The 27,093-nt window shown below is 42.0% G+C and overlaps 1 protein-coding gene across 2 annotated transcripts; it reads left to right on the top strand.

Moving 5' to 3' along the window:
- The first annotated feature begins 564 nt into the window (after nt 1-564).
- On the top strand, nt 565-26,180 carry RNF19A (ring finger protein 19A, RBR E3 ubiquitin protein ligase). Of its 2 annotated transcripts, none has more exons than XM_042869325.1 (10): nt 565-683; nt 6,079-6,826; nt 12,342-12,550; nt 14,405-14,549; nt 15,116-15,278; nt 19,667-19,781; nt 20,944-21,105; nt 22,192-22,405; nt 23,418-23,561; nt 23,936-26,180. In XM_042869325.1, exons 2-10 carry the CDS (start codon nt 6,210-6,212, stop codon nt 24,624-24,626), a joined length of 2,460 nt encoding a protein of 819 aa, XP_042725259.1. In that variant the 5' UTR covers nt 565-683; nt 6,079-6,209; the 3' UTR covers nt 24,627-26,180. The 2 variants fall into 2 exon arrangements, with proteins under 2 accessions (XP_042725259.1, XP_042725260.1); XM_042869326.1 differs by lacking the exon at nt 565-683 and adding an exon at nt 1,339-1,370.
- The last annotated feature ends 913 nt before the right edge of the window (nt 26,181-27,093 follow it).

Genomic DNA, 27,093 nt, shown 5'->3' with positions numbered 1-27,093 from the left:
ACTTTCTTAGATTGAACGATCTTATTAGTTTAATCCAAATAATGAACCTCTTTAATTTTACCTTGTATTAGAAATCAGAGTTAAAAGGCATCCCGAAAAAGCCTGCAAACTGAAATTAAATATCTTTATAATCTTGTAAACATCGAATGGCAAATATGTCACTAATTGTTGTAGTTTTTGAGGGAAAACACTGGAATTGTTGAGAAAACAATTGGACTGTTAAGTTCTTTGAAGGCTGTACCTCAGTCTGTTTAATTTCTCCATGCTGCCAGACTTTGGCTGAACCTCTTCAAAGGCAGGAGGGTGTATTCTTTTAGAAATCACGAGACAAAAGTGCTCTTTTTTTCTTCTCAGTCTAAAAACTGCTATGGAATGAAGTGATATGTAAAGAATACCTGTTAGAGCCATAAACTTGATTGATATTTAAAAATCATGTGCATTGGCTTTGAACTTAGTAGCTTAAGCTTTTGCATATGTTTTACTTCTGATTCTGTTTTATTTTTACAGTTCTTACTCTGTGGAGTAAACAGAAATGACGGTGTGTTTTTCTGATGCTTTCTTTAGATGTTTACAGATCTCTGTACATAAAGAACATCGTAAACTAGAAATTCCAGGACACAGAGAGATCGCAACAGGAGATGTTCATTAGAAGAGGGAGGCAGAAACAAGCATCACATCTGTAGGTACGTTGTCTGTGGGTAAACTTTGATCTCTGGGCTTTTTTGCTAAAGCTGACTGCTGGTTGGGGGAGTGCATCTCACAGATAGCAGGAGAGCGTGGGTGTTGGGTGCTACAGATGTTAAAGGAAGCTGTTGTTCATTGATTTTGATCAATAAATAGCTTTCAATGCACCAACACCAGTTGATGGTTGGTTAAATTGCCGGGAGGAACAGATGCATAAGATAAAGGGTGCAACAGGAAAAGTCTAAATCTGTAGTTTAAGCACCAGTGACATCAGGCAATACTTAAGGATTTTAGTGATGACGTAGCTGCAGCTAGATTTATGGTGTTTTCTGTTTTCTTACATCAATGTTTAAATCTGCTGTCATGTTGCAAAGCTGCGTGTACAGCTGGCTGGGAATGCCTTCTTTGTGATTGCTGTGCCAGATTGTGTGTGTGAAGAGCAGGCAGCAGGCTAAGCTGCTGTCTCTGTTTGAAGGAGTTAGGGACAGAAGGGTAGTCTTCTGCAAATAATTAGCCTGTGGAATTAGGACTTTATTGCTCTCTTCTTGCAAATTCAGTGGGGTTAAACTTGTCTGTCTTAGAGCGTTTCTCAAGAAGTTTTAACCTTAGCACCTCACCAATTTTTCATTGCAGAGAGCCATACCAGAAGACATTTTTCAGTCATCTCGAAGTAGAAAACTTAATTTGTAAGATTTTCTCATTTCCTTTCCTTCTTCCCTCACTATATGGTTAGCAATAGCGTTTACTTAAGGCAGCGTGGCCAACAAGGACTACAAAAGGGAATAAATTGGGTGTAAGTAGAAGGTGGTTTAGGAGGTAGTTTGCTGGGGAAGCCTGTTGAGGAAATGCAACTGAAGGAACAGGCAGAAAATAAGTGCTGAGTTACGTCTATAAACGAGTTATGTCAATAAGGGTCATTTGTGCTTATGGAAATCTTCAAGTTAGAAGGTGTTTCTGTGCTGTGTAAAGTTGACTTGTGGTGGTCTGTGGCATGAGAAGAACACAAAGAACTGCTGGAGTCTTGATTTGTGGTAGGGTTTTAAGCATGGCAGGAGGCCAGAAACATGTTTTTATGTAATTTGTTAAGTGTTTTGAGGAAGTGTTGAAGACAGTGGTGAACTTACATTCTAGGATTTGGGTGTTTCTTAATCCCTTTCCCATAATTGCTTGTATATACAGGTCAGGGAGAGTGGCACAGAATTTGGAATGAATGCTGCTGCTCAGAGTCAGGTTACGGATAGCTGTCATCCTAACTGAGCATCTCAGCTCCTTTGAAGTCTTTTGATTTCACAGCTCGACTTTTCACACAGCGTATCTATTCCGTATGGGCTCGTTGTTACTGGAATAATGCAGGCATTGTGTTCTCGTGCTGTACAGAATGAAATACTTTTCTTTCTTCTGTCAGCAAAAATATGCAGATGCTGTGTTGGGTTGGATAGCATGAGAGCTGTCGAGGGCTCCGTATTACACCGGCAAGGCTTTTGTGCTTCTGTTCAGCTCTGACTGTAATTAGCATTGTAAGATTTGTCTTCGTTTTTCTCTGTAATAGATCATTTGCAGTGTCTTTTCAGCAGTCATCTTCAAATGCTACTAAAAATGACAATCCAGAATTACTGCGTAGGGAAGAATATGGATTTTTCAACTAACCTTGTGCACTTGAATCTAGAGAGAGTAATTGATGCTTGTCTCAAAGTATCTGGCAGCTTCTCTGTTCAGTATTCCTGACAGAATTTCAGCCTTCTTTAGAAGAGCATGAGAGACTGCTTATTGGATCTCTCTATGCAAAGAGAACTGTAGGACTTAGTGGCTACTTTAGAGCATATCACAGAATCTCAGAATCATAGGGGTTGGAAGGGACCTCCAGACATCATCGAGTCCAACCAAGCATGGGAGAAGAGCATGGGAGAATCTGTTTATTTAAAAAAACAAAAATGAACATCTGTTTAACCACTAGAACTGCTATTTCTTGATTTTTGTACATCTTTTGGAACTGGCAGAGATGGCTATAATGTGCATTCTTTCCTCCCCAGAGAAAAGGAGGGGGGAATGGTCATAGTTATAGACTTGGTTGGGTTACTCTGTTTTTTTCCTACTTCGGTTAAGGAAAAAAAAGCAAACACCACCACCTTGCTTGAAATAAATGCTTTGATTTCTGTTACTGTCTTCCATGGATTCTCCTGGCTTGATGAGGATGGTATTTTCCACTGTCCTGGTAGTACCAGCACGGTACTAAGTAGTTATAACATAGTTATAATCATGCTTTTAAGTGTATTTGTGCTCTTGTAGACAAACAAATGGAATTTATCAAAGGCATTAGGCTATGATTTGTGCATCTTTAGTGTATTTCAAACACTACCTACCAGCTGCAAACAGTATCTATGATATAATGTCAATATTCTATACAAAAGATTATTCCCTTTTATCCTTTTGGGCAGTTTTGGATATTGGCTGGGAGGAGTCCCTTGTGAGACAGTCCTGAAGTGCAGAGGGGTGCAGGAAAGCTGCAGGTTCCTCAAGAAGGAAGCCTTAGAGGCAACAGGAGGCGTGTCAAAAGTCGAATCTCCATCCTTTATTGGATGTAGTGGGAATGCTGAGTTCAATTTGATAACACCACGCATGGGACGATCTAGCCAGCGTGGGTTTGTGAAAGGCTTGTCCCACTTGACCAACCTCATCTGCTTCTGTGAGAAGGCAGCTCACTTAGTGGATGGGGGAAAGGCTGTGGATGTAGTCTACCTACACTTCAGTAAGGCCTTTCATAGAATCACAGAATCACAAGGCTGGAAACAACCTACAAGATCATCTAGTCCAACCATCTCCTCATCACCACTGCCACCACTAGCACTAAACCATATCACTAAACCAAATCCTATTTGAATCTGTCTCTCTCAGCATACTCCTGCAGAAGCTGGCAGGTTGTGGCTTAGACAGATGTACACTTCTGTGGATATAAAAGTGGCTGGAGGGCTGAGCCTGGAGAGTGGGGGTAGAGTGAAATCCAGCTGGTGACTCTAGTCACTAGTGTTTGTCCCTTGGGGTCAGTATTGGGGCTGGTCCTATTTAATATATTTATTGATGATTTGGATGAGGGAGTTGAGTGCACTCTCACTAAGCTTCTAGATGATTCCAAGTGGGGAGAAAGCACTGATCTAAGGGAAGAAAGGCCCTACAGAGATATCTGGACAGGCTGGATCACTGGGCCAAGGCCAATTGCCTCAGTTCAACAAGACCAAGTGTATGGTTCTGCACTTTGGTCACAACAATATAGCTACAGGCTGGGACAGATTGGCTGGAAAGCTGCATAGAGGAAAAGGATCTGGGGGTGTTAGTTGACAGCTGTCTGAACATGAGCAAGCAGCGTACCTGGGTGGCCAAGAAGGCCAATGGCATCCTGGCTTGTACCAGAAATAGCACAGCCAGCAGGACCTCTCAGTACGGGAAGGACATTGGGATCTTGGAGGGTGTCCAGAGAAGGGCAGTGAAGCTGTGAAGGGTCTGGAGCACAAGTCTTAGGGATAGCGGCTGAGGGAACTGGGATTGCTCAGTCTGGAGAAGAGGAGGCCCATTCTGTGGCAGGGAGACTCCCAGGAAGGCTGTGGGGTCTCTTCCTTGGGGATGTTCAGGAGCTGCCTGGCCATGGGCCTGGGCCCCCTGCTCTGGGTGTCCCTGCTGGAACAGAGGTGGGCCAGAGGGGCACAGAGGGCCCTGCCAGCCTCAGCTGTCCTGGGGTTCTGGGGTTACTTTTGGCTAGATTTTAGGCTCATGATGTTCTCTTAGGAGGGGAAGGTTTGTTATGTTCCTGAAATTGGCTTTATTTTAGATATACCCTGGCAATAAAAATACGAATTTTTGGAAGTGTTCCACAGAGATTTTCCTGAACACAGTGGCTTTTTAATTTTTCCTTTTTAAGTTAAATAAATAAATAAATAAATAAAAATAAAAAAAGGAAAAAAAAAAAAAAAAGGCTGAGTGACCTGAAATACAAGACTTGCTTTTAACAAACCCAGGAAGTGTATGTGCTGTAGTGCTTTTCTTTCAAATTCTGATACCTGTGGTGGGTAGCACCCTGTACAGTTCAGCTGCCCATAGAGGTGGCGTGAGTGTGACCATCCTGACTGACCATGGTCTAAAGAGATCTGGCTATGCATGGCTGCAATGACTGGGGGCTGCCTGGGAGCCTTTTCTGTGCCTTCTTGAGTGGGGGGAGGGGGATTGCTGCTTCCAGTGTCTTGGCTCAGTCGTCCTGGAGTTAGGGCTCAGCTGTGCAGCACACAGCATCCAGTGTCTGATTCTGTCATACCGAAGTGAAATCATGGAAACCCACAGCACTCCTTCCAGGGGCATAAGCTGGGAAGTGCCGAGGAGAAAAGTGGTGCCAGCAGGTGTGGCATCCAGACGCACACTGCTGATGTCCAGTGAGAAACAGCTTCTTTCTGTTACAGTGCTAAGATTTCCTCTTGTACGGTGAAGCTACCAAGAAGTGGCAATACTTGTGTATTGCTCTAAGTTGGTGGTTTTGGTTGGAACTGATCTGCTACCTGTAGAAATCTCCTCTGTCAGGAAAATTGGAGAACATCTTTCTGCCTCTTTCCTTGGAGCTGTTCCACCAGCAGAAGCTCCTTGCCCTTGCCTTGTACAGGGAGATTAACTGAACCTTAGTATGTGCTGGGAGTTTGTTTTCTTTTTTTGAGTTCTGGGTTTTACTTTAAATATCATGAAAAATTCAAATGTCGTCACCTTAACTCTAGTCTTTGCTTGAATTGCAGTATGGAAATTGAATGGCAAAGCAGCGTTTGCTGTCACACTGCAGCTCTGTTTCTTGAAATATTCAGGTGCTTTACATCTAAATATGCATCTGTGTGCTTCTCTGCAAACCCTTAGGATTTGAGAATATCATCAGTTGTTTAGCCACAGTGACTTGTTTTCTGCTGATCGCCTAAGTGAATTCAAATCACACAGAAGTTCTTAGTTTATTTTATTTAACCTTATATGTGACCTGATCTCACGTAAAGTAGAGAAAATAAAGTTTCCAATGCTTATTGGCTTGTTAGCATGCCTTTATGTAAGAACTGTTATGTTAAGAAATGTTATACATTTACTTAATTGTCACCTGGGATTATGGTGATTTCTACACACATGCGTGCACATCCCTAGAGAGCAGGGGAGTAAAGTTGCCTTCTCAGCACCACTTAAGAATAAAGATGTTCCTTGCCCCCAGGGAATTTTCAGACTCCTTAAGATGAGAAGGATGTAATGGGTAGAAAAAGCAGACAGAAAGAAACACTGGATGAGAAGATTGTAGTAATATGAATAACTAGAGCCTCACGATCTTTCAGAACCAAAAGTGATGAATGTTCTTCTAATCTCTCTCTTCTTTTTTCTCTTCTAATGTAGGGGATTCCTTTGAAGAATTTGCTGCAAACAAAGATCCGTGTGAATTTTCTGCATGACGATTTCCATACTGAATTACATAATATTAGGACTTCTGACTCTGTTTTGATCCCTAAAAATGATTAGGTTTGTGTATGAGAGTTAACCCACTTCTGATGAGTGATCTAGACATGAGTTTAAATCGGCAAATGGGCTCTGATCGGGACCTCCAGTCTTCGGCTTCCTCTGTGAGTTTGCCTTCAGTCAAAAAGGCACCAAAGAAAAGAAGAATTTCCTTGGGCTCTCTTTTTCGGAGAAAAAAAGACACAAAACGCAAGTCTAGGGATCTGAATGGAGGTGTTGATGGAATTGCAAGCATTGAAAGCATTCATTCAGAAATGTGTACAGACAAGAACTCTATTTTCTCCACATGTACCTCTTCCGACAATGGAACAACCTCTAGCAGCAAGCCAAGCGGAGACTTCATGGAATGCCCCTTGTGCCTTTTGCGGCACTCCAAGGACAGGTTCCCGGAGATAATGACTTGTCACCATAGATCTTGTGTGGATTGCTTGCGTCAGTATCTCCGGATAGAAATTTCTGAGAGCAGAGTTAACATCAGCTGTCCGGAGTGCTCCGAACGGTTCAATCCTCACGATATCCGTTTGATATTGAATGATGACATCTTGATGGAAAAATACGAAGAGTTTATGCTTAGGCGATGGCTAGTTGCGGATCCTGATTGTAGGTGGTGCCCAGCTCCAGACTGCGGGTATGTTTTCCTCAGTGCCTGCAAAAAAGTGACAGCATAAATGGATAACACGCATGGCATTACACTTTTTGAAAAGTGAATTGCTTTCTTTAGTATTTTGTTGTGTTGTATGAGTGGGTGGCAAGCAGACTTCTCATTTTAAAAAAGGCAACTGATAAACCCACTACACCCCCCCCCTCCAGCCCTCAGTTTTATCTCATGTAGTGTTCCTTTGTTCTGCACAGAGAATTTCAATAATGTAATGAAATGCATTGGTAGGTGGATGCTGTTTATCACTGCAGGGAAAAACTTCAGGTGTGCTGTTAAGGTAAGGGCACAAAGCTCAGGCTAAAAAATGTTGACAACCAGGTGGCTGTAGTTTTGACTTAGTCCATTTGTTTGGATTTTTCTTGGAAGAGAAAACAGGGTATTTCTGGTTTTTTTTGAACAGTGAAATATGATTGAAGATCTTCTTCCTATAGAAAGTCAGCTCCAGCTTCAGTTAGCTTCTGTCTCGTGGCTGCTTGATGCACCACTTGTTGCCTGTCAGCGGGATTGTGATGTGTGATAATCATCAGTTTGTTCCTGCTTATTATCTGAAGAGCGTAATGGTTAACATTGCTTTAAAACTCAAACAGTTCTGAAACCATTCTGAATTCTGACGTGAGTGGGCTCAGTACTGCCATGCAGCTCATCGTGCTTCTCTGCTGCTGGTGGCTCATAATCCCATTCTTCAGCAAGTTGCTTTTTTAGAGAGATTCTTTTGCATTACTGTAACTTCTAAAGGTTGTAGCCATGACTGCAGTTTGGATGTGCAGCACATGCTGAAACAAATTAGAACGTGGTATTTCTGTTTTAAAGCCTCACAAATGAGCGATAAGAAAATGGAAAGGGAGGAGTGCTCAGAGAGAACAAATTAAACAAGATTGACTGTTAAATGGGTTAAATATTCTGATGGTAATGGTCAGAGTGCTTTAGAAGGCTTTAAAATGTAACCATATGGTAAGAAACATTTAAGATAGTATGGAAGCAGAATTTTATGAAGTGAAATATAATTTGCTGATTTGGATCAGATGTGATTTGCGACTGGAAAGGTCTTCACAGGTCCAATGGTCCAGAATGGGTGGCACTGCTGTGGTTTCGTCTGAGCACAGGAGAAGAATGACTTAAGAGACAGATTGAGTGCATGACTTTGTAACAGAGTTGTGTGGACCAGTGCAGCTTACTCCTAATATTTTGATACTGCCAAAGAAAACAAACAGTGGATGGCCTTGTTTGAAGGATGCTTTGCTTGGGATTCCCTAAGTTTTGATATTCTGAACAAACTTGTCTTACTGAAGCATGTAAGAACTTGGCTACATTGTCTGATAAACCATGTTTCAGTGATTCCAGTCATGTTAGAAAGTGCTGAGAAAGGAAGGTGCAGAGGAGTTTAATGGAGACTTGACTTTGCTTGTTTTTTTGCATCTCAGTTTTCTGGTCTAAAGAAAATCCAAAGTTTATTTAAAGAGTTTGGGACAGTGAAGATAATTCTTACAGATGTATCTTTGGATACTTCTCAGCAGGAATGACCTTTATCATTGTTGTCCCAAAGAAACAGGAGATTGTGTGCTTGTGTTTTGCCTTGCTCCCATCTTCCTGGTTGCTTTTGGGACCCTTCAATACTTTGAAATAGTTTGATGAAGAATCACAGAATCATAGAATGGCCTGGGTTGAAAAGGACCACAATGATCATCCAGTTTCAACCCCCTGCTGTGTGCAGGGCCGCCAACCAGCAGACCAGGCTGCCCAGAGCCACATCCAGCCTGGCCTTGAATGCCTCCAGGGATGGGGCATCCACAACCTCCTTGGGCAACCTGTTCCAGTGTGTCACCACCCTCTGTGTGAAAACTTCCTCCTAATATCTAACCTAAACCTCCCCCATCTCAGATTAAAACCATTCCCCCTTGTCCTATCAAGAAAATTCTGATAAAGTGGAGAATAAGGCAGGAGGTTGTAAAGAAAAGAATATGGGGAAAGCAGAGTGAGCTCCATTTTTCTCATCATATATAATCAGGATTGAAAGAAAGAAGCTTTCAGCATAATTCAATTACTAAGTTCTGTGGGGAAAAAGAAGCAATACCACAATAATCAAGTAGAAGAAGGATGACCAATAATGCCTTCAGTGAGAGAAAAGCTGTGTGTGGATCCTGCAGATCTTGCTTTCAGTTTGGCCTCTGGTCCAGCTGGCAGCCAGGGCTGCTGGGAGCAGCATGCAGGAGGAGGTGGGAATTGAGAAGCAGTGGGAGAGTAATATTGGGGATTTATAGGGTGTAGCGGTTAGGAAGAGGGTAGAGGAAGGAATTGTGCAGAGGGAAGGTTTAGAGAAGCAAACATGATTCAGCTTTTATGCTAATGCTGTGTGAGGGTCCCGTGCCACTTAGGGTATGCACAGACTTCAGCAGATGTTTTCCCTGGTAGTTGCGGTACAGCAGTAGTCATACTTCTCCAATTGCTTTAGCAACTGCCATCAGTTTGCACGATGTGCAGTTAAAATGGAGGGCTTTCTTCTCTCTCTGTTAGTGCTGTGTGTTACTGGGAGACTGCAGCATGTTTGTGATGGTAGCTGACCTGATCTTAGCTTGAATCAATGTTTTCATGAAGGAGGTGGATGGAATGTATTTATTGAATTTGCAATTAATCCCAAAGTAGGAGAGGGAGGTGTAAGAAGTTCAGAGGGAAGCAGTGTTTCCTGAAGTTGTACATCTTGGTCATAATTTTCTGTTCAAATAGGTAAGAGAATGAACTGAGTAGATGATACGTGAGAGCACTTATCTGCTTATTCTGCTTATCTGCTTATCATCGATGAAACACCTGGTGTAATTGTTTCAGGGTTTAGAATCATACAATTGTTTGAGTTGGAAGGGACCCTAAAAGGTCATCTGGTCCAACTCCCCTGCAGTGAACAGAGATGACCACAGCTAGATCACGTGCTCAGAGCCCTGTTCAACCTGACCTCCACAGACAGAGCATCCACCACTTCTCTGGGCAACCTGTGCCAGTGCCTCACCACTGTATTGTAAAAAAAACTTTTCTTTATATCCAGCCTAAATCTCCCCTCTTGTTGTTTGAAACCATTTCTCCTCGTCCTATCAAAACAGACCCTGTTAAAGAGTCTGTCCCCTTCTTTCTTACAGTCCCCCTTTAGATACTGAAACATCATGTGAAAAATGGTCTCTATCAGAAGAACTACTGTTTTTATCAAAACTACAACTGTTGAGTGCAAATTGAGGAAGAGGCTGTGGGGTGGGAAAGGAGGGAAGTGGGGTGAGTGTCATAGGGTCAGTGTGTGGGCCAGCTGCAGCTGCCTGCAGTGCCTTGATAGGGATGTGGGCCAGTAGCTGATCTTTCCATGGGAAGGACAACGGATGAGGAAACCTTTTGGGCTTTCTTCCAAATCTTCTACAGATTTCTGGGGATTCTGTTTCAGCATATGAGTTGTCAGATGCCTTTTTAACAAGCCTGCAGTGAATCTGTATTCCAGATGTGCTGTGTCCTTTATTCTGCCTGAATTACTTAGTGATTTTGTTCAGAGATTACATTGCTGATGTTACTAGAAGAGAGCAGCAATCCTGAGATTCTATCTTTCTCAAGCAAGAAGTGGATTGGGCAGAATACAGATTCTTCATTCCTTCACCATACACCATTTCTGCAATTGCTTCTTCTTCTCCCATTATTTTTACTCACTGTTACCCAGCGTTTGGCTCTTGAAATGAATGCGGCTGAAGCCTGGAATCTTGCACAGTGTGACCTAAGGTTTGCTGTGGTCTGAAAAGTTCCTTTCTGAAGGTCTGCTGGTGCATCAGCTCCGGAAGGGATGTGCCATCAGGGATGTGCCCTGTCCTTGTCAGCAGTGAGATGCAGATGTGCTAATGCTGCACCCAGTAGCCTCAAGCGCAGGCCCAGCGCACATCTTTGTTGTATCCCTTTATGTTGAAGAAATATTTGGATCAGAGTTGTTCTGTGTGCATACAAAGCAATTATTTCCTCAAGTTGCTGTAACTGGGGAAAATTGAGCTGATTAACTTGGCAACAATATGAATGAGTCTGACAATTATTGAACACGTTTTTACTTGGAAAGCAGGAGATGTTTGCGAACATGCAAGCATATGTAATTTTTGTAGCTACAGCATCTGTAACTTAGGGGTTGAAAATGCTTGTTCTCCCACCTGTTGTTTTAATTCATGAATGAAACTAATAGGACTTTGTGAAGCTTCAGACCTATCAGCTCCAAAACTGAAATAGCTACATTTGCCAGGTAATAATTTGTGCAGAAATAGTTTTTTAGTAACATTAGTGAATGTTTCACATGAATTTTATGCAACTGCTGTACATGGGAAAGGATCTGTTAATAATGTACAATTTAATTTTTTACAGTAAAGCAACTTTCCTATGAACAGCCGTAAACTTAAGCCGTGCAGTGCTTGCAGATCTGCTAAAGTCTGTTCAGAGGGGCTGTTAGTGTGAGCTAAGCTGTGCTTCTGAGTGTTCTCAGCTGGGGATATAGCATTTCTATTTAAAATAAAGCTCTTGAATCAAAGCACTGAAAATGTCACACTGGGGTAGGAATTAAGAGGTGTGTGCATATGTATGTCTATCTGTGTATTTATATATTTGTTTAGGACCAGACCTAGTGTGAATTGTAATACGTGTCTGTATTTTCATCATATGAAGTTCAGCATTTAAACCTGTGGCAGGAATTATTTTCAGCTGTGATTTGTGGCAGCAACATCGTTGAATACAGCTGCTGATGGTTGTATTTGATTACAAAATAATATAACAGTTTTGTAGGTCTCTTTGGGAGCTTTTTGGTTTTTAGTGTTGTCAGAGTAAAGCTGGTAACAATGTCCCAAACTCCCGTCTATTTATGTATTTCTGGTTAGAAATTAACTTTTAAAACAATGGAGAAACTTTTATTTTATAAAATACTCTGTTGTTTTGATATTTTGAAAGTTTGAAGAGCGTTCAAGCTAGGAACAACCAGCAAAATAGAAACTGTTGCAGAGCAGCGGGTCAGCTGCCTTGGGAGTAACAGCTGATGCTCCTGTGATAGGGATCATCCTGTGTCACAGACACAATCCCACTTAAACATGCCCAGAGTGCCTGGGACACTTCTGAACCTGTAACTTTCTCATAGTTGCTTGAACACCTTTTTTGGTTTTGTTCTCTCATTTTTCTAAATCATCGCTGCTTTCTGAGCTTCAACTTCTCAGTATTGCAGTCAGTGCTTTCAGTACTTTCAGTACCACTTGAAGCCATTAAAAGGTTGGAGAGAACAAAGTGTTGTGTTGATCAGAGTGTTTCTGTGCAGTCATAATCTTCTGTAGCAGCAGTATGCATGTGAAAGATTGAGGTGGTAAGGAACCTGTGCTGGCAGCTCCTGGTGTCCACAGCCTTCCTTGTTGCTTCAGCTATTCTGACAGCTCTTTTTAGCTTTGATCTGTAGATGAAAAACACTTCTGTTAACAAAACTCTTTTGCCCTCTTGATCATTCAAGATATGCTGTGATTGCATTTGGATGTGCCAGCTGTCCCAAACTTACATGTGGACGAGAAGGCTGTGGAACTGAGTTCTGCTATCACTGTAAGCAGATTTGGCATCCGAACCAGACCTGTGATGCTGCTCGCCAGGAGAGAGCTCAAAGTCTGCGCCTGAGAACAATCCGTTCCTCGTCTATCAGTTACAGCCAGGAGTCTGGAGCAGCAGGTATGTATGATTAGGATGCTGAGCCTGTAAAATACCTTCCTAGTAATTGCACAGTTAACTTTGAAACGGCGTAATAGTAGCTTGGAAGATGATAACTTCTTCGTGTTTCAGAAACAGAAAACATACGTTTTTAGGTTTGAATTCAAATTTTTGAAGTTAATACTTGAAGTACTCTCTGGCCAGGGCACCTGACTACTTTTAGAATTGAAAAATGCTGACATCCTTACTTTGTAGCTAAAGAATTCTGAGAAACTTAATACAAAGCAAGTGTGTGTTTTCACAAGGCTGCTAGTAGTAAAACTGTAAAACAAAATTAAACCCCCCAAACACCTGATCTTCTGTTTTCAAAAGAGTCTATTTGTCAGATGCCAGCCTTGTTTGAGACACTTTTTGAGCAGGCTAGCCCCTGTTCACTAGGAGTTACCTAATTTCTCTTTTTCGGTAACATGTTACTCTCTTTGACTATCAGAAACCAAACGATTCCAGCTTCTGAAAAGCTATACTTAACCAAAAAAAAAAAAAAATAATAATAATAATAAAAAAATAGATAAGAATGGTCTTCAGGTTTCACCCAGCTCTGATCTGCTTGGGAGCTTTTGCATCTGGCTGAAGCACAGTACATGTTTTGGGAAAGAGTCTATTGCATTTTATTTGCAGATTAGGATCCAGCGCTATGGGAGCCTTTAGTTTCTTGTTTGTTCTGGCTCATATTAACAAACTCACTGTCTTGCCTTAGAAATTGGCATTTTGCTCTAGTTTTCTGGTGGATTTAAAAATTTGATAAATTAGCATGCCAACTCCTTTTTGTTTTCCTTCCAGTCCCTACTAGCATGATCACCAGTAGCTCTACCTTATCCATGCTCAATGTAGTTACTGCCCTGTAAGTTGTGTGTCTCTTCCTATCTGGGATCAGCTGGTGCATTGTTTCAGCTGTTCACTGCCTGACTGCGCTGCAGTCAGTACATGTAGATAGTTCCTGCTGGTTCCTCACCTCTTTGGTTATTCCTCGCATCAGGCACAAGAATTATCCCTCTTTTCCCTTTGTGCAGCTATCAGCACAGAGGTAGGAGACCGGGACTTTTGCACTAAGGACCTGCAAGTTACTTCGTCTGCTGTGCATAAATAGCTTGTCTCAAAGTGCATATGCTGACCAGTGATGGGCAGGAGCAAAGATCAAGACTGTGAATGTGTCACTGTACAAGTATTTCACTGTTGCTCAGTGACCTCTTATTTGCTGATGGTAGAGCTAGCTGCTTAACCACAGTTTTTAAATATTTGATGTAAGAACAAGGAAAACCTCTGGAATTTTCTTCTTTCCTACAATAGTTTTTTCTAGGGAATAAGTATTGCTGTGAAGAGAAATCAAGAAGAGGACAGTGACACCAAAGAAATGCAATTAATGTAGAACAGGAGGTGGATTTATGATAAGGCGACATAATGCAGTGGAGACAGAATTCAGATAAAAGATTCATAACAGCATGAAATGTAAAAGAGGATTATATTTAGAAAGATATGTTGTCAGTCCTGTTTTAACATACATGTTTAATGTCTGGCTCTAATATATTGCATTAAGCCTAGAAGATCCTCAAACAGTATGTGCATTAACTATTGAATCACTTGAATGTGAACCAGTGTATTTTATTCCTGATCAGTGCTGTTTGGTCCAGGGCTTACAAATACAAATAGATGTCAGAGAAGTCATTGCCAAATCATGGTTTGTAATGCAAGCTGTACAGTAAACTTCCTCAATTTTTGTAGATGGTGGTTCAGTCAGCTTTCCCAGTATCTGTCTGTAGTTGATTAAATTGATCTGCCCAAGTAACTGATAAGATCTTAATATTCATTTTTAAACAGCTGATGACATAAAGCCGTGCCCACGCTGTGCTGCTTATATAATAAAAATGAATGATGGAAGCTGCAATCATATGACCTGTGCTGTCTGTGGCTGTGAATTCTGTTGGCTCTGTATGAAAGAGATCTCAGACTTACACTATTTAAGGTACGCTGAAGAAAAAAAGATCCGTATGGTTGGTAACTTATTGTTTCAAGTTATATAAAAGTACACTGCTGTGTGCTGTAAGTCTGGCTTTCTTCCTGTTGTAGTAGAGCATCAAAGTTGAAGTGTCTATATCTGAGAATTAAGTTAGTTTTCAGTGCAAGTATTTAAAAGTCAGGGCACTGTTGTTCTGATAAAATATTTTTCTAAGTTGCGTGTGTACAGCGTGTATGTTGTAGAACAAATGGTGTGTTATAGATGAGCATGGACTCTATTCTTCCTGATCTCTTGATACTGCTGTACTGTGTTCATATAAAGCTGCACAGCAACTCTGATTATGTTACATTACCTCTGAACCACAGGCTGGGTGTGGTAACATGCAATGTGCTTTCCTTTGCATTTCAAAATCTGCTGTAAAGCCTCTCAAAAGTCTGAAGTGATAACTGATGTTCTGAGGTTCCAGTGACAGATACCAGAACAGTAGTTCTGTAACTAGCTAGCAGCTAACTACTGCATAGTTATGTCCGTTTGCTTACGATTTCTTTACAGTTTTCCTATTTCTGTCTTAGCCCATCAGGCTGCACGTTTTGGGGGAAGAAACCATGGAGTCGTAAGAAGAAAATACTGTGGCAACTAGGGACACTTGTTGGAGCTCCTGTTGGAATTGCATTGATAGCTGGCATTGCTATTCCTGCTATGATTATTGGAATTCCTGTGTATGTGGGACGGAAGGTAAAGTACTGTGTTCAGTTGGTTGTCTTCACCAGGAGGGGGGAGCTGGGGAAAAGATTACTTAAGACTGATTTCAGTTGTGCTTTTATGTAGTCAGTCACAAAACAGGTAGAACAACACACTGAAAAAGGATTTCTATATTTTGCCATTTTATGTTGTTATTTTAATCTCTAGTTTCCATTGTGTCCATTAGAACTGAACAATCTTTAGAAAGAGGGAAGGAAAAAAGAATCCCTTTTTTTTTATAAAGCAACGGAGCTGAGCTTTAATGCTGCTGAGTTAAATGAAAGAGTGATTCTCTTTGTGTAACTGTAACTTGTCTTTTTCTCAACACCGTGCTATTTTGATGTCATGTACAACAAAACCCATACCCATTTTCACAGTAGTCATGCTTTGCTCTCCTCCTGAGGTAAGTCATGCACCCATTGTAATGCATCCAATTCTTTCGGCCCAGTTTCTCAAGACTAGTATGAGTTCTGGCATTTTTGTAACGCTGAAAAGGTTGATGGTTTCTTCCATTCGTCTTCTAAGTTAGTGAAAATATTGAATACATCTCTTGAAAGGGATAGCAGGGGGAGAAGTTACAGTTTGGGGAGTAATAGGTAAATCTGATGGTTTTCTGTCAGCTTAGAAGGTAATAGCTGTCTTCTTTAAACTATTTTTCCGTCTTGGCCATTATAACCAGGTTGAGCTGGTAAGAAAACTTTCAAGTCTGTGTGACATCTGCTTCTCCCTATCATCTTGGCCAGTTATCCTTGCACCAAAGAAATTAAAACAGATGTGATCTCCACTTGAAAAATCTATGCTCTCTTTATTTCCTGCTTTTACATTGGTGTCTCTTAAGCTGCTGGTTTTCGGGAAATTGAAGTTTCATTCATTGGCCTTTAATTCCGCAGATCCTTGTTTTGTACCTTTTTTTATCATTGCAGTTTAACTTTTTCCAGTTTTCTTTTTTCCCCTCAAAGATACTCTATGAATAATGTTTTTCAGAAATCTATTCTTAGTGGCTCTGAAGTTGGGCCTCCTTTTTCAGATCAGCTCATGCCACTGTGCTCTAACCTGCTGTTTTCCTACAGATCTCACTCCTTTGTCATCGGTCACCTGGCTCACAGTAAATCTTTGGTGATATCTGAAGGAAAAAAGAATGGAACAGGCCTCTAGTTTAATCTGCTGGCTGTCTTTACTTTCTGTTAAATAGCAAATTGATTTTTGTCTTCCTCTTGCTGGCATTGTACTTGTAGAATAACTTCCTGTTAGCTTTGTCCTTTCCTTTTTTGTCTCCTCTATTTTAACCTTTCTGATTTTTGTCTTGACACCCTCATGCTGTTCCTTTGTACCCATTGAAAGTAATCTGACCTACTTTCCATTTTTTAACACTACTACTTCAGCAGAGGAAGCTATTTTGTTCTTCTGCAGCATTTTCTTCTGCACTGGGAGAGTTTGTGCTTGTCTTGCTATAGCTTCTGCAAGGAAGCACTCTTTCTCACTCATTTTTATAGATATGCATCTGGTAACCTACCACTTTTCTGCTGGTATTGAAATCTCTCTTATTTTGGCCTAATGTTTTTATTTGGGCATTCTTTGCTCAGAATTCTGAAGTCTCTTACCAATGTTCACAGAATCAGAGAATGGCTTGGATTGGAAGGGATCTTAGGTATCAAGTCCCAGCCCCTCTGACATAGGCAGGGTTGCCAGCTGCTAGAACAAGTACTAGATCAGATTGCCCAGTGACCCATCCAGCCTGGCTTTAAACACCTTCAGGGACGAGGCATCCACAGCCTCTCTGGGCAGCCCGTGCCAGCACCTCATCACTCTCTCAGTACAAAACCTTCCCTTGACATCTAATGTAAATCTCCTCTCCTTTAGTTTAAAACCAATTCCCTGTTGTCCTGTCACTATCAATCTACGTAAAAAGTTGGCTTCCCTCCTGTTTATAAACTCTCTTTAAATATTGGAAGTCCACACTGAGGTCTCTCTGTACTCTTCTCTTTTCCAGGCTGAACAAATCCAGTTTCTTCAGCCTCTCTTTATAGGAGTTGTGCTCCAATCCTTGGAACATCTTTGTGGCCCTCTTCTGGACCCTCTCCAAAAGCTCCATGTGTTTCCTATGTTGGAGGCTCCAGACTTGCCTCATGAGGGCAAAATGAAGATGGACCATCACCTCCCTTGCCTTGCTGGCGACTTCTGTTCTTGCTGGCCTTCCTGGCTGCCAGCTGGCCAGTGCACACTGCTGGCTCACGTTAAGTTTTCCATCAACCAGAACCCCTAAGTCCCCAGCAGGGCTACTCTCAAGGAGTTCTTCTCCCAGTCTGTATATGTATCTGGGATTACTCTGGCCCACGTTCAGAACCTTGCATTTTGCTCTGTTGATCCTCATTAGGTTCATGTGGGCCCAGCTTTTGAGTTTATCAAGGTGCCTCTGAATGGCATCCCTTCCTTTTGCTGTATCAACTGCACTGCTCAGCTTGGTGTCATCAGCAAACTTGCTGAGGGTGCTCTCAGTCCCATCATCTAAGTCACTGATAAAGATCTTAAAGAGTACCGGACACAAGATGGACCCCTGAGGTGCACCACTTATCAACAACCTCACCTGGAGTCCACAGTCCTCTGGTGTGACCTTCCAACCAGTTCCTTATCCACCAAACAGTCCACCATTCAAATCCATGTCTCTCCAATTAAGAGATAAAGATGTGGTGGGGGACCATGTCAAAGGCCTTGCACAAGTCCAGGTAGATGACATTGGTCTCCATTCCTTTGTCCATCGAAGCCACCACTCCATCATAGAAGGCCATTAGATTGATCAGGCATGACCTTATCTTTGTGAAGCCATGCTGGCTGTCTCAGATCACCTGCTCATCCCGCATGTGCTGTAACATCTCTTCCAGGAGGATCTGTTCCATGGTCTTCCCAGACACAGAGGTTGTTACTCTGTGTTTTTTAAGAAATCCAGACCGCTTATGGATTCTTTTTCTGATGTGTTCCTTTTGTTTGGGTAAAATTGCCCATAATAGAAAAATTTAGTACTGGGAAGGATCCTGCTGATGGCTTATGGAGCCCCTTAACACCAAGTCTTCCTGGATTTGTAACTCCTACATGGAGCACTCATACTGTGAGAGTATTCATATTTTTTCTTGCTAAACTACTGCCTACAGACTTTCCAGGTATGTTCCACACTCACGTGCTCCCTCACGCCATGTTGTTCTCTGTATAATGTACTCCAGAGCAAGTACATGCATTCTCTTTATGTAGAATGACAGTGTTTTCCTTTTCCTTGCCTTTCTTGCCTGAACAAATGCAAGTTCTTATTTGATTCCAGCGTGAGAACTATCCTAGCAAATTTAATTTACAGAGCACAACACATTATAAAACTTAAAGTTCTACTTGTGTTGTTATTCTTGTTGCAGTGGCAGTTTGATGTAAAAATAATAACAATAATACTGTGATTATCCGCTTGTTGTTGTTCTTTGCTCTTCCTTAGATATACTGAAAATTAACTTAGCGTGATGCCAACTATTAAGAGAGAGACCTGCTGGTCATTTGTAATTTTGTCTTAACCAAGAGTTCTGACAGACGAAGCACTTATGCCTAAAATGCCACTTTCTTAGAATTAAATAAAAATGAAGTAGGAAATCTCTGTAACGCAGTGATTTTTGAGGGCCTTCCAAATTCATGATTTGCTGCAGTTGAGTTTGAAATGGTTGTGTTTCAGAGTTATGGCAGACTTAAACCATCAGTAAGGGTTTTGGTCAGCAGATCCTTCTGAGGAGCATCTTCTGATCTGAGACTTCGCAGTTCTACATGCTGGTTTGCTGAAAGAGTCTCTTCCTCTTGGCTTGTCATGAGAGGGTGCCAGAGCAATGGAGTTCTCACTCTCCCTCCCTCTAGGTTATGTTTGGTGAAGGCTGTCTTACTGCAAGATTTGCATGCTTCTGATGTTTCAGTCTGTGTTTAGGTCTAATTATCTGTGAAAATTTCACTCCATATTGTTTGGGGGAAAGATGACAGGGAATGGGAAGTGTCAGTTTGCTTGGAGGAGGCAATCCTTTGATCTTCAGAATTGTTTACTTTTCTCAACCATGTAAGCTAGAGTCATGATTCAACAAATAACAGCAACAAAGCTATTAGTGATTAAGCTTTCTTGAGGCTGAAATTAAACACTCAGGAGCTGAATTGGAGGGCTTCTAAGTTCAAAGACAGTTGCCTAAAATCAGACATGTAAGAATTTTCTTCTTTTGAGATAGGTTTAGGTGTAAATCATGGCATAGAACGTAGTCTGTATGGAAGAGAGCAGGATACGGATTCCAAATTATGTCAGTTTTTCCATCATTGCAGCAGTGCATTATTGATTATTGTAATGCTCTAAAAACCCATTTTCCTCTTCTTTCAAGATTCACAATCGATACGAAGGCAAAGACATTTCAAAGCACAAGAGGAACCTGGCTATAGCAGGCGGTGTAACCCTATCTGTAATTGTTTCTCCAGTTGTAGCTGCAGTAACTGTAGGTAAGCAAACATGATTATTTTGTGTACTGGTAACACCTTGCAACCAGAGCTGCGTAAGCGCTCATGAATGAAACACTCAGCTGAGATAAGTTTTATGGTTTCCTTTTGCAGGTACAGAAATCAAGACATAAAACAAATGAAAAACAACACATAAGGAGTGTGGTTATACATTTATTGGGGTAGAATGGAGGATTGGGAAACGTGGCATAAAATGAAGAGCTAATTATTTTTATCTTGCAAATTGAAGTTGTGATGTTGTCATCCGTCTTAAAACTGAAATATGTAGAGCTTCTTCTAAATAACTAAGACAAAGCTTTTGCCACAGAGTCTGTCTGTATTCTAATAACTTAAATAATTCCTATCAAATTTTCCTCAACGCAGAAGAAAAACAGTATTTTAAATTTAACATTACAGTAGGTGACAAACTATAGTAGAATACCAGCGACTTCATGTGGCTGGAGTCTTTCATTTTGGTTAGACTGAGGAGCCTTTGCATTGGGTCTGTGTTTGTCCTGGCTCTTTCAGGAGGTGCCAGCTTTGCCATTTTTGGTACCTTCTGTTGGCTTCCATCAGCAATTTACACACCAAAGGAATAACTTTCACAGTCCATTAAAAGTGGTGGGATAAACGTGCACGCAATATATGCATTTTAGCCTGTGGCTTCTTTCACTGTTTTCCCTCTTCTCCTTGCCCCCCAGAATTGTTTACATTTAAGGTAAAATTGTATGATTAAATTCTTAGATGGAATCTGCATGATACAGGAAATACTAAAGATCCAACAGTGGTAAGATGGTGAGTCCCATAAAATCAATAGCAAAGCCCCATCTGACTTCAGTGAATGCCACGTCCAACTGAATCTATGTGAATATTAAGTATATTCTTTTTTTTTTGTCTGTAAAAGAAGTTCTAGAGATTGGAAGTAGTAATTCACCCAGCAGTATGTATGCTTCTCTGCCTTCCAGTTCTGAGAGAGGGCCCTTGTGCCCAGTGAAAGTAGTTTTGCTGTCACTTCTGATATATCAGTATTTCTTACTTTTGTTCTCTCCTAGTTTCTTTGAAGCCTGAAATGCTAAGTAAACGTCATTCTATGAAATCACTTTCATAAGAGAGTGCAAAATATGAGTTGCATTTAGTTAACTCAAGGTGGTACCTTCCTCTGCAGGTATTGGTGTCCCTATCATGCTGGCCTACGTGTACGGAGTTGTGCCCATCTCCCTCTGCCGAAGTGGAGGCTGTGGTGTTTCAGCAGGCAATGGAAAAGGTGTTAGGATAGAATTTGATGATGAAAACGATATAAATGTTGGTGGAACAAATGCAGCTGTAGGTAAGATGATGTTTTATTTTCTGGACTTTGTGACTTACATTTGATAGCCTCAGATACCCAGAGAACTTACTTGCAGAAGAGGTATGGCGCAGTCAAGGCTGTCTCTGCTCTGTGCTAAAAGATGAGCTCTGACATGAGAGGGAAGCTTCTGTGTTCATGTTGTGCTGTGCTGTAGTACAGCATTTGCTCACGTGGACATAGAGAAAGACAGTCAGCTGTCTTGTGGTTTGAATTCTGCGTAAGCTGTTGTCCTGCTTTTTGCACGGCACTAAGTGAAAGGTGACAGCTTTCTCATTCTTGACCAAGGTTAAATGCCAGTAAGTGCCTTTCAGGCAGTAAAGAGTGCTGCCACGTTGTTGTCCCTTTTACTCAATTGCTGAAGCAACTCTTTGAGTTTTCTCTGAAGTTGGCACGCTTTAGTTCCTTACATCCAGTGTTGCAGTTTGATCAGCATGACTGAAAGCAGTCTGAGGATCCCACTGCCATTTCACCTCCTTTCTAATGGTCAACAAGATGCCAGAAGTGCAGAAATGCAGGACAGTGGATTTGCAACTTAATCTTACGTTAAAAATGATTTTGTTCATTTTTTTAAGAAAAAAAAAGTACCCCCTTTTAAAAGTCATTTATCAGAATACTAATCCGAAGCAGTGATGCAGTAAAGCTTTACTTGCCAATCTGAACCAGAACCAGACTTGTGCAATGGCAATGCCATAGATAAAAATTTTAAGATAAAATCAGTGCTGCTTTTTCAGAATACTGCAGAATACTGTAGGTTTGTAGAAGCTTGCTGCTAGCTTTCCTCTTTTTATCTCTAGTGGGAAAGATTAAATGCCTTTAGTTGCTGATCTGGTGCTGCTTTTTTTTTTTTTTTTTATTAATTACTTGATGATATCCTTTGATACTGGGTTTCTGTGATCCTTGACTCCATGTTACGTGCCCCACCCCTGGACAACTTTTGGATATCCCTAGTATGTCATGTCTGATAACAACCATTACAGCAACTCCAAGAAAGGAGTCTCGTTTTCTTTGACAGTGTCCTTTTTGTCACTGCATTTTATAAACCCTTCTTCTTCCTTTCTGTCTTAGATACCACTTCAGTCGCAGAGGCGCGGCACAACCCCAGTATCGGCGAAGGAAGCGTTGGCGGGCTGACTGGCAGCTTGAGTGCCAGCGGCAGCCACATGGATAGGATAGGAGCCATTCGAGACAACCTGAGTGAAACGGCCAGCACCATGGCACTGGCTGGGGCCAGTATCACGGGCAGTCTCTCGGGAAGTGCAATGGTTAGCTGCTTTAACAGGTAAGAGCTGTTCTTCCTGACCTATAGCACCTGGCCCTGAATGTGGTGTAGAATCATAGAACGGCCTGGGTTGAAAAGCACTGTAGTGATTGTCTAGTTTCAGCCCTCCTGCTATGCGCAAGGGGCACCTCACACCTAACACAGCTGTGTTCTCATTAGGGAGCTCTCTGCGTGCATCTCACACTGACATCATGAGTTCTGACTTGTTGAGAAGTCTGCAAGTACAAAATTGCCCCTTCTGAACACCTTGGCCCTGCCTCGGTCTGCTGTGAATTGGGGTCCATAGGAAACAGGGAGTATCTGGAAAGGATTGTGTGGGGTTCTGGAAGGAATTTGCTCCTTAAGAAAATGAGCAGTGTTTAGCACCTCTCTTAAATAGCTTGCGGGTCCAGGCTATGTAGAAAAAGGAGGGCAAGGTAGCACAGAGAGCTTCCTTAGTCTAGAGCTGTGACTGCTGGCTGAGGTACGCCTGTCCTCATCTTGAAGGTGCTGAGAGAAGAAAGCAAAGCAGATACTTCCAGTTCACTGTCAGAACACAGATAAAGAAGGCGTTTGGAAAGAAGCTTATGATCCTGGTTTATCTGTTTTCAAGTTTCTGTTATTTCTGTTGAAGTTGACAACAGTACAACAAAGCAGAGTACAGAACACAGTTCTCTGACTGTTAAGTCCTGATAAGTCATGATTTTGCAGCTGGGTCAACATGGGAACTGTTGTGAATTTGTGTGTCCTTTTGATTGTTTTCTCTGTTTCTGGAGTACGGTACTTTATCTGCAAAGGAATTGTAGCTCAGCTTGGAACTCATTTTTGTAACTCTCAGGAAGGAAGTAACCCAGAAACTCCGTTTTGTGTGCAACATTTTACTTTGTTGGCAATTTCATCTAATTTTGTTTTTAACTGTGGAACTGTGCTTACTATTGTGTGGTGGAGAAACTTTACAAGGTGGTAGTAATTCTCAGCTAGGGTGCTTTAACTGTAGTAGCAGCTCATGCAGCTCTTTTTCTTTCTCTCCAAGGCTGGAAGTGCAAGCAGATGTGCAGAAAGAACGCTACAGCCTTAGTGGGGAATCTGGCACAGTTAGCCTGGGAACAGTTAGTGATAATGCCAGTACCAAAGCAATGGCAGGATCCATTCTCAACTCCTATATCCCTTTGGACAGGTAAGAGAAATGTGAAAAGAGAAGATTAAGCCTTACTTACTAAAGGATACCCTAAGCGTGCCTCTGCAGTTCTGATTAAAGCTTTGAAGAAAGAAACAATTTTTTGGTTAGAAATTGAATTACACGTGATTGCTTGTATTTGCCAAGCTTTCTTCCGAAGAGGAGAACAATCTCTGTAGCTCAGTAAAGTGTTTCATTTTCAGACTGTCTGCTTCTCTTTGGGCTGTTTACTTGGTTAAACGCTTTTTCCAAAACGGGCGACGTTTCTCTCACTTGCTTTTGCAGTGTATTTTGAAAAGCTGCAGGAGTTTGTCCCGCTGTATCGCCTGGCTTGTTTCAGATAACTGCTTACACCAGGTTCTTTCTTGTTGCAGGGAAGGCAACAGCATGGAAGTGCAAGTGGATATTGAATCAAAGCCAGCCAAGTTCAGACACAACAGCGGAAGCAGCAGTGTTGATGATGGCAGTGCTGCAGGTCGGAGCAATGCTGCGTGTTCATCGGCCTGTGTGCCAGAAAGTAAATCTAGTGCCACCAAGTGGTCCAAAGAAACAACAGCAGGAAAAAAATGTAAAGGTAAGCTGAGAAAGAAGAGTAGCATGAAGATAAATGAGACAAGAGAGGACATGGATGCTCAGCTGTTGGAACAACAAAGCACAAACTCCAGTGAATTTGACTCTCCCTCTCTTAGCGATAGTATTCCATCCGTAGCAGATTCTCACTCGAGTCATTTTTCTGAGTTCAGTTGCTCAGATATGGAAAGTATGAAAACTTCCTGTAGCCATGGTTCCAGCGACTATCACACTCGCTTTACCACAGTCAGTGTTCTCCCCGAGGTGGAAAACGATCGCTTGGAAAACTCTCCACAGGCGAGCGGATTCCCTGTGCCTGTTGCAGCAGCCGCAGGCACTGATGTTCAGCAGCTAAGTTACATCGCTGAGGAAAGCATTACTAACGCATCTTCAACAGATGTAGGTCTGGGTGTTGATGAAACTCTGAAAGAAGCAAACAACAACCATTCACAACGTGCTGCGGAATTAAGCACTGCTATTCAGACTGAAATTTAAGCCAAAAAATGCTGCAAAAACGTATTTACCACTAATGAACCCTGTCTGAAAGCTGGTTTAATTACATGCGACGGCTTCCGTAAGCTTCAGGTGACCGGCAGAAGCAAGGTTTTGATACGGCTGCGTTTTATATACCTGTCTGTTGAGGCAGAATACTTCATATGGATCTTAGAGCCGTGTGAAGGGACATGAAGGCTTTAACAAGTGCATTACAGCAGTACAAATACGTCCGTGTTTTTTATTTTTGCCACAACTTTGCTTGAAAGCATATACTTGGTGTATTTAGAAAAAATTGGGTAATTCTTGATATGATAAATGCTAAAATAAGTAATACATCCTGCACTGTTCGCTCAAAAAATAGGGGATGTGGGATAAATGGGTGTTAGCTGAGCATTACTGACTTAAAACCATTCTAGCGTGAGCTCGAAGGGAAGCAGAAGTTTTGCAGAGGCCTCTATGAACATCTTTCAGCAGTGAATATCCATAGTGATCTTTTGTTTTATAACTGGGCACAGTATTTGGAATGCATGTGGAATGGATCGTGTAGCTCCAGGTGATGTGGCCCTGTGTCAGAAGCGTTCGCGTGCACACTTAGAGCGAGGCTGTGGCGTGTTACGTCACTTAGAAACAGAAGAAATTGGTACTTAATGCGTGGTGGAATGGAGACATCACCTGTGGACAGCAGTGGGGTCACTTATTTATTCATGCAACCAACCGTGCGGCAGATAAGGCTGCTCTGCATTGTGTAAAACCTGTAAGATAATGATCCAGTGATTTATGAGCATCATGGAAAAGCAGATGCAGCCACCTTTCATGAGGGGGAAAAGCGGTGCCCCGTCAATTCTTGGTGCCTTGGAAAAGACTGGGTGTGAAGTGCCTGGTCGTTGGAGGATTTGCCTGTCGTGTTTTCCAGAATGTCCTCTTTGGCCACCTTCAATCACAAATGAGAATCCTAGCGAATAAATGACTGGTAGATAACTGTATGATAACAAAGTATTAGCCTACCAAAGACTCACTCAGGCTTTCGTGAATGACTTCTTTTACATGACATCTCTTTGCAAGACGTGCATCTTCAGTCCCAGAGTCGGAGTGCAGGGCAGTGGCTGCCCCGCTGCCACGATGGCTTCTGGACATGCTGGCTTATTTTTCTTTTGCATATGGAAGATGTATAGATAAACACAAGCTGAAATTGGCCAAAGCGCCTGCACTGTCCAATGTTTTGTTTTGTTTTGTTTTTCTTTTTGCTATGTAAATCACTAAAAAATGAGGGGAAAAAAGTTGTGAATATCAGAAAAACAGTTACCAATGTTCTGTCTTGTGTTCAATGTATTGCCATTATGGTGCTACTGGGAGTTGGGTTGGATGAAAAGAAGACGCCATGTGCTGCAGTTCTCTTCCATGACTTATCCTCACCAGTTTCATTAAATGCTTATAACACTAGTGCCAGTTACATCATTTGATAATGCTTGTTACCGTATTTGTATATTTGCAATTCAGTTTTGCTCAGTAATATGCGTGTAAACTGCATATCTGAAATAAATGTCTAAGTACTGAGTTGAGTGGTCCTGTCAGCATGCAGGCGGCCTTATGGAACACATCGGATCTCAGGCAGCTCTCTACACGGTCCAGCTCCAACTGCTGGCATCTTCTGTTGCCCCAGATTTTGGTTTTGTTTGGTGGCCTTTGGCTCTGGTGTTTTGAAACGTTTCCAATGGTGGATGCTTAAGGAGAGGATAGAAATGAGGATGAATGAAACAGACTGTATCCTGGAAATGGCAGCGAGGCACAGAGGCAGTTCTGTCATTGGATGCTCTGAATTGGAAGCAGGTGTGAACTCTGAATTTAGTGGGAAGGTTTGAGTTGGGCATTTTTGGGTATGTGCACACTTCATTCTGGATATTTTTTTTCTATTTGTTACAGTACTCTGTTATTGATGAGTGATGTGTTGAAATAGGATGAGCACTAACTAAACATTTTATTGTGCCTCATTCTGGGCTCTCCAGCTCAAGGAAGACAGGCATCTACTGGAGAGAGTCCAGCAGAGGGCTACAGAGATGAGGTGGGGCCTGGAGCATCTCCTATGTAAGGAAAGGGTGAGACCTGGGGCTGCTCAGCCTGGAGAAGGGAAGGCTGAGAGGGGATCACATCAATCCTTGTGTCTGAAGGGTGGGAGTCAATTGGACAGGGCCAGGCTCTTTTTGGTGATGCCCAGCAACAGGACAAAGGGCAGTGGGTTCAAAGTAGAACATGAGAAGAGCTTCTTTGCTGTTGAGTGTGACAGAGCACTGGAGCCGGCTGCACACAGGGGCTGTGGACTCTTCCTCTGGAGATACTCAAAGCCCACCTGGATGCTCTCCTGTGCGACTGCAGCAGGGAGCTGCTGTAGCAGGGGTTGGGCTGGGTGGCACCCAAAGGTCCCCTCCAACCACTACTATTCTGTGAAGCATTTACTTCTCAGCTCAATACC

Source organism: Lagopus leucura, unplaced genomic scaffold (genome assembly GCF_019238085.1).
Source record: "Lagopus leucura isolate 7727_CA_CO unplaced genomic scaffold, USGS_WTPT01 Super-Scaffold_100002, whole genome shotgun sequence".
Lineage (NCBI taxonomy): Eukaryota > Metazoa > Chordata > Aves > Galliformes > Phasianidae > Lagopus > Lagopus leucura.
The sequence above is the reverse complement of the archived record's forward strand: the minus strand, read 5'-3'. Positions and strand labels throughout refer to the sequence as shown.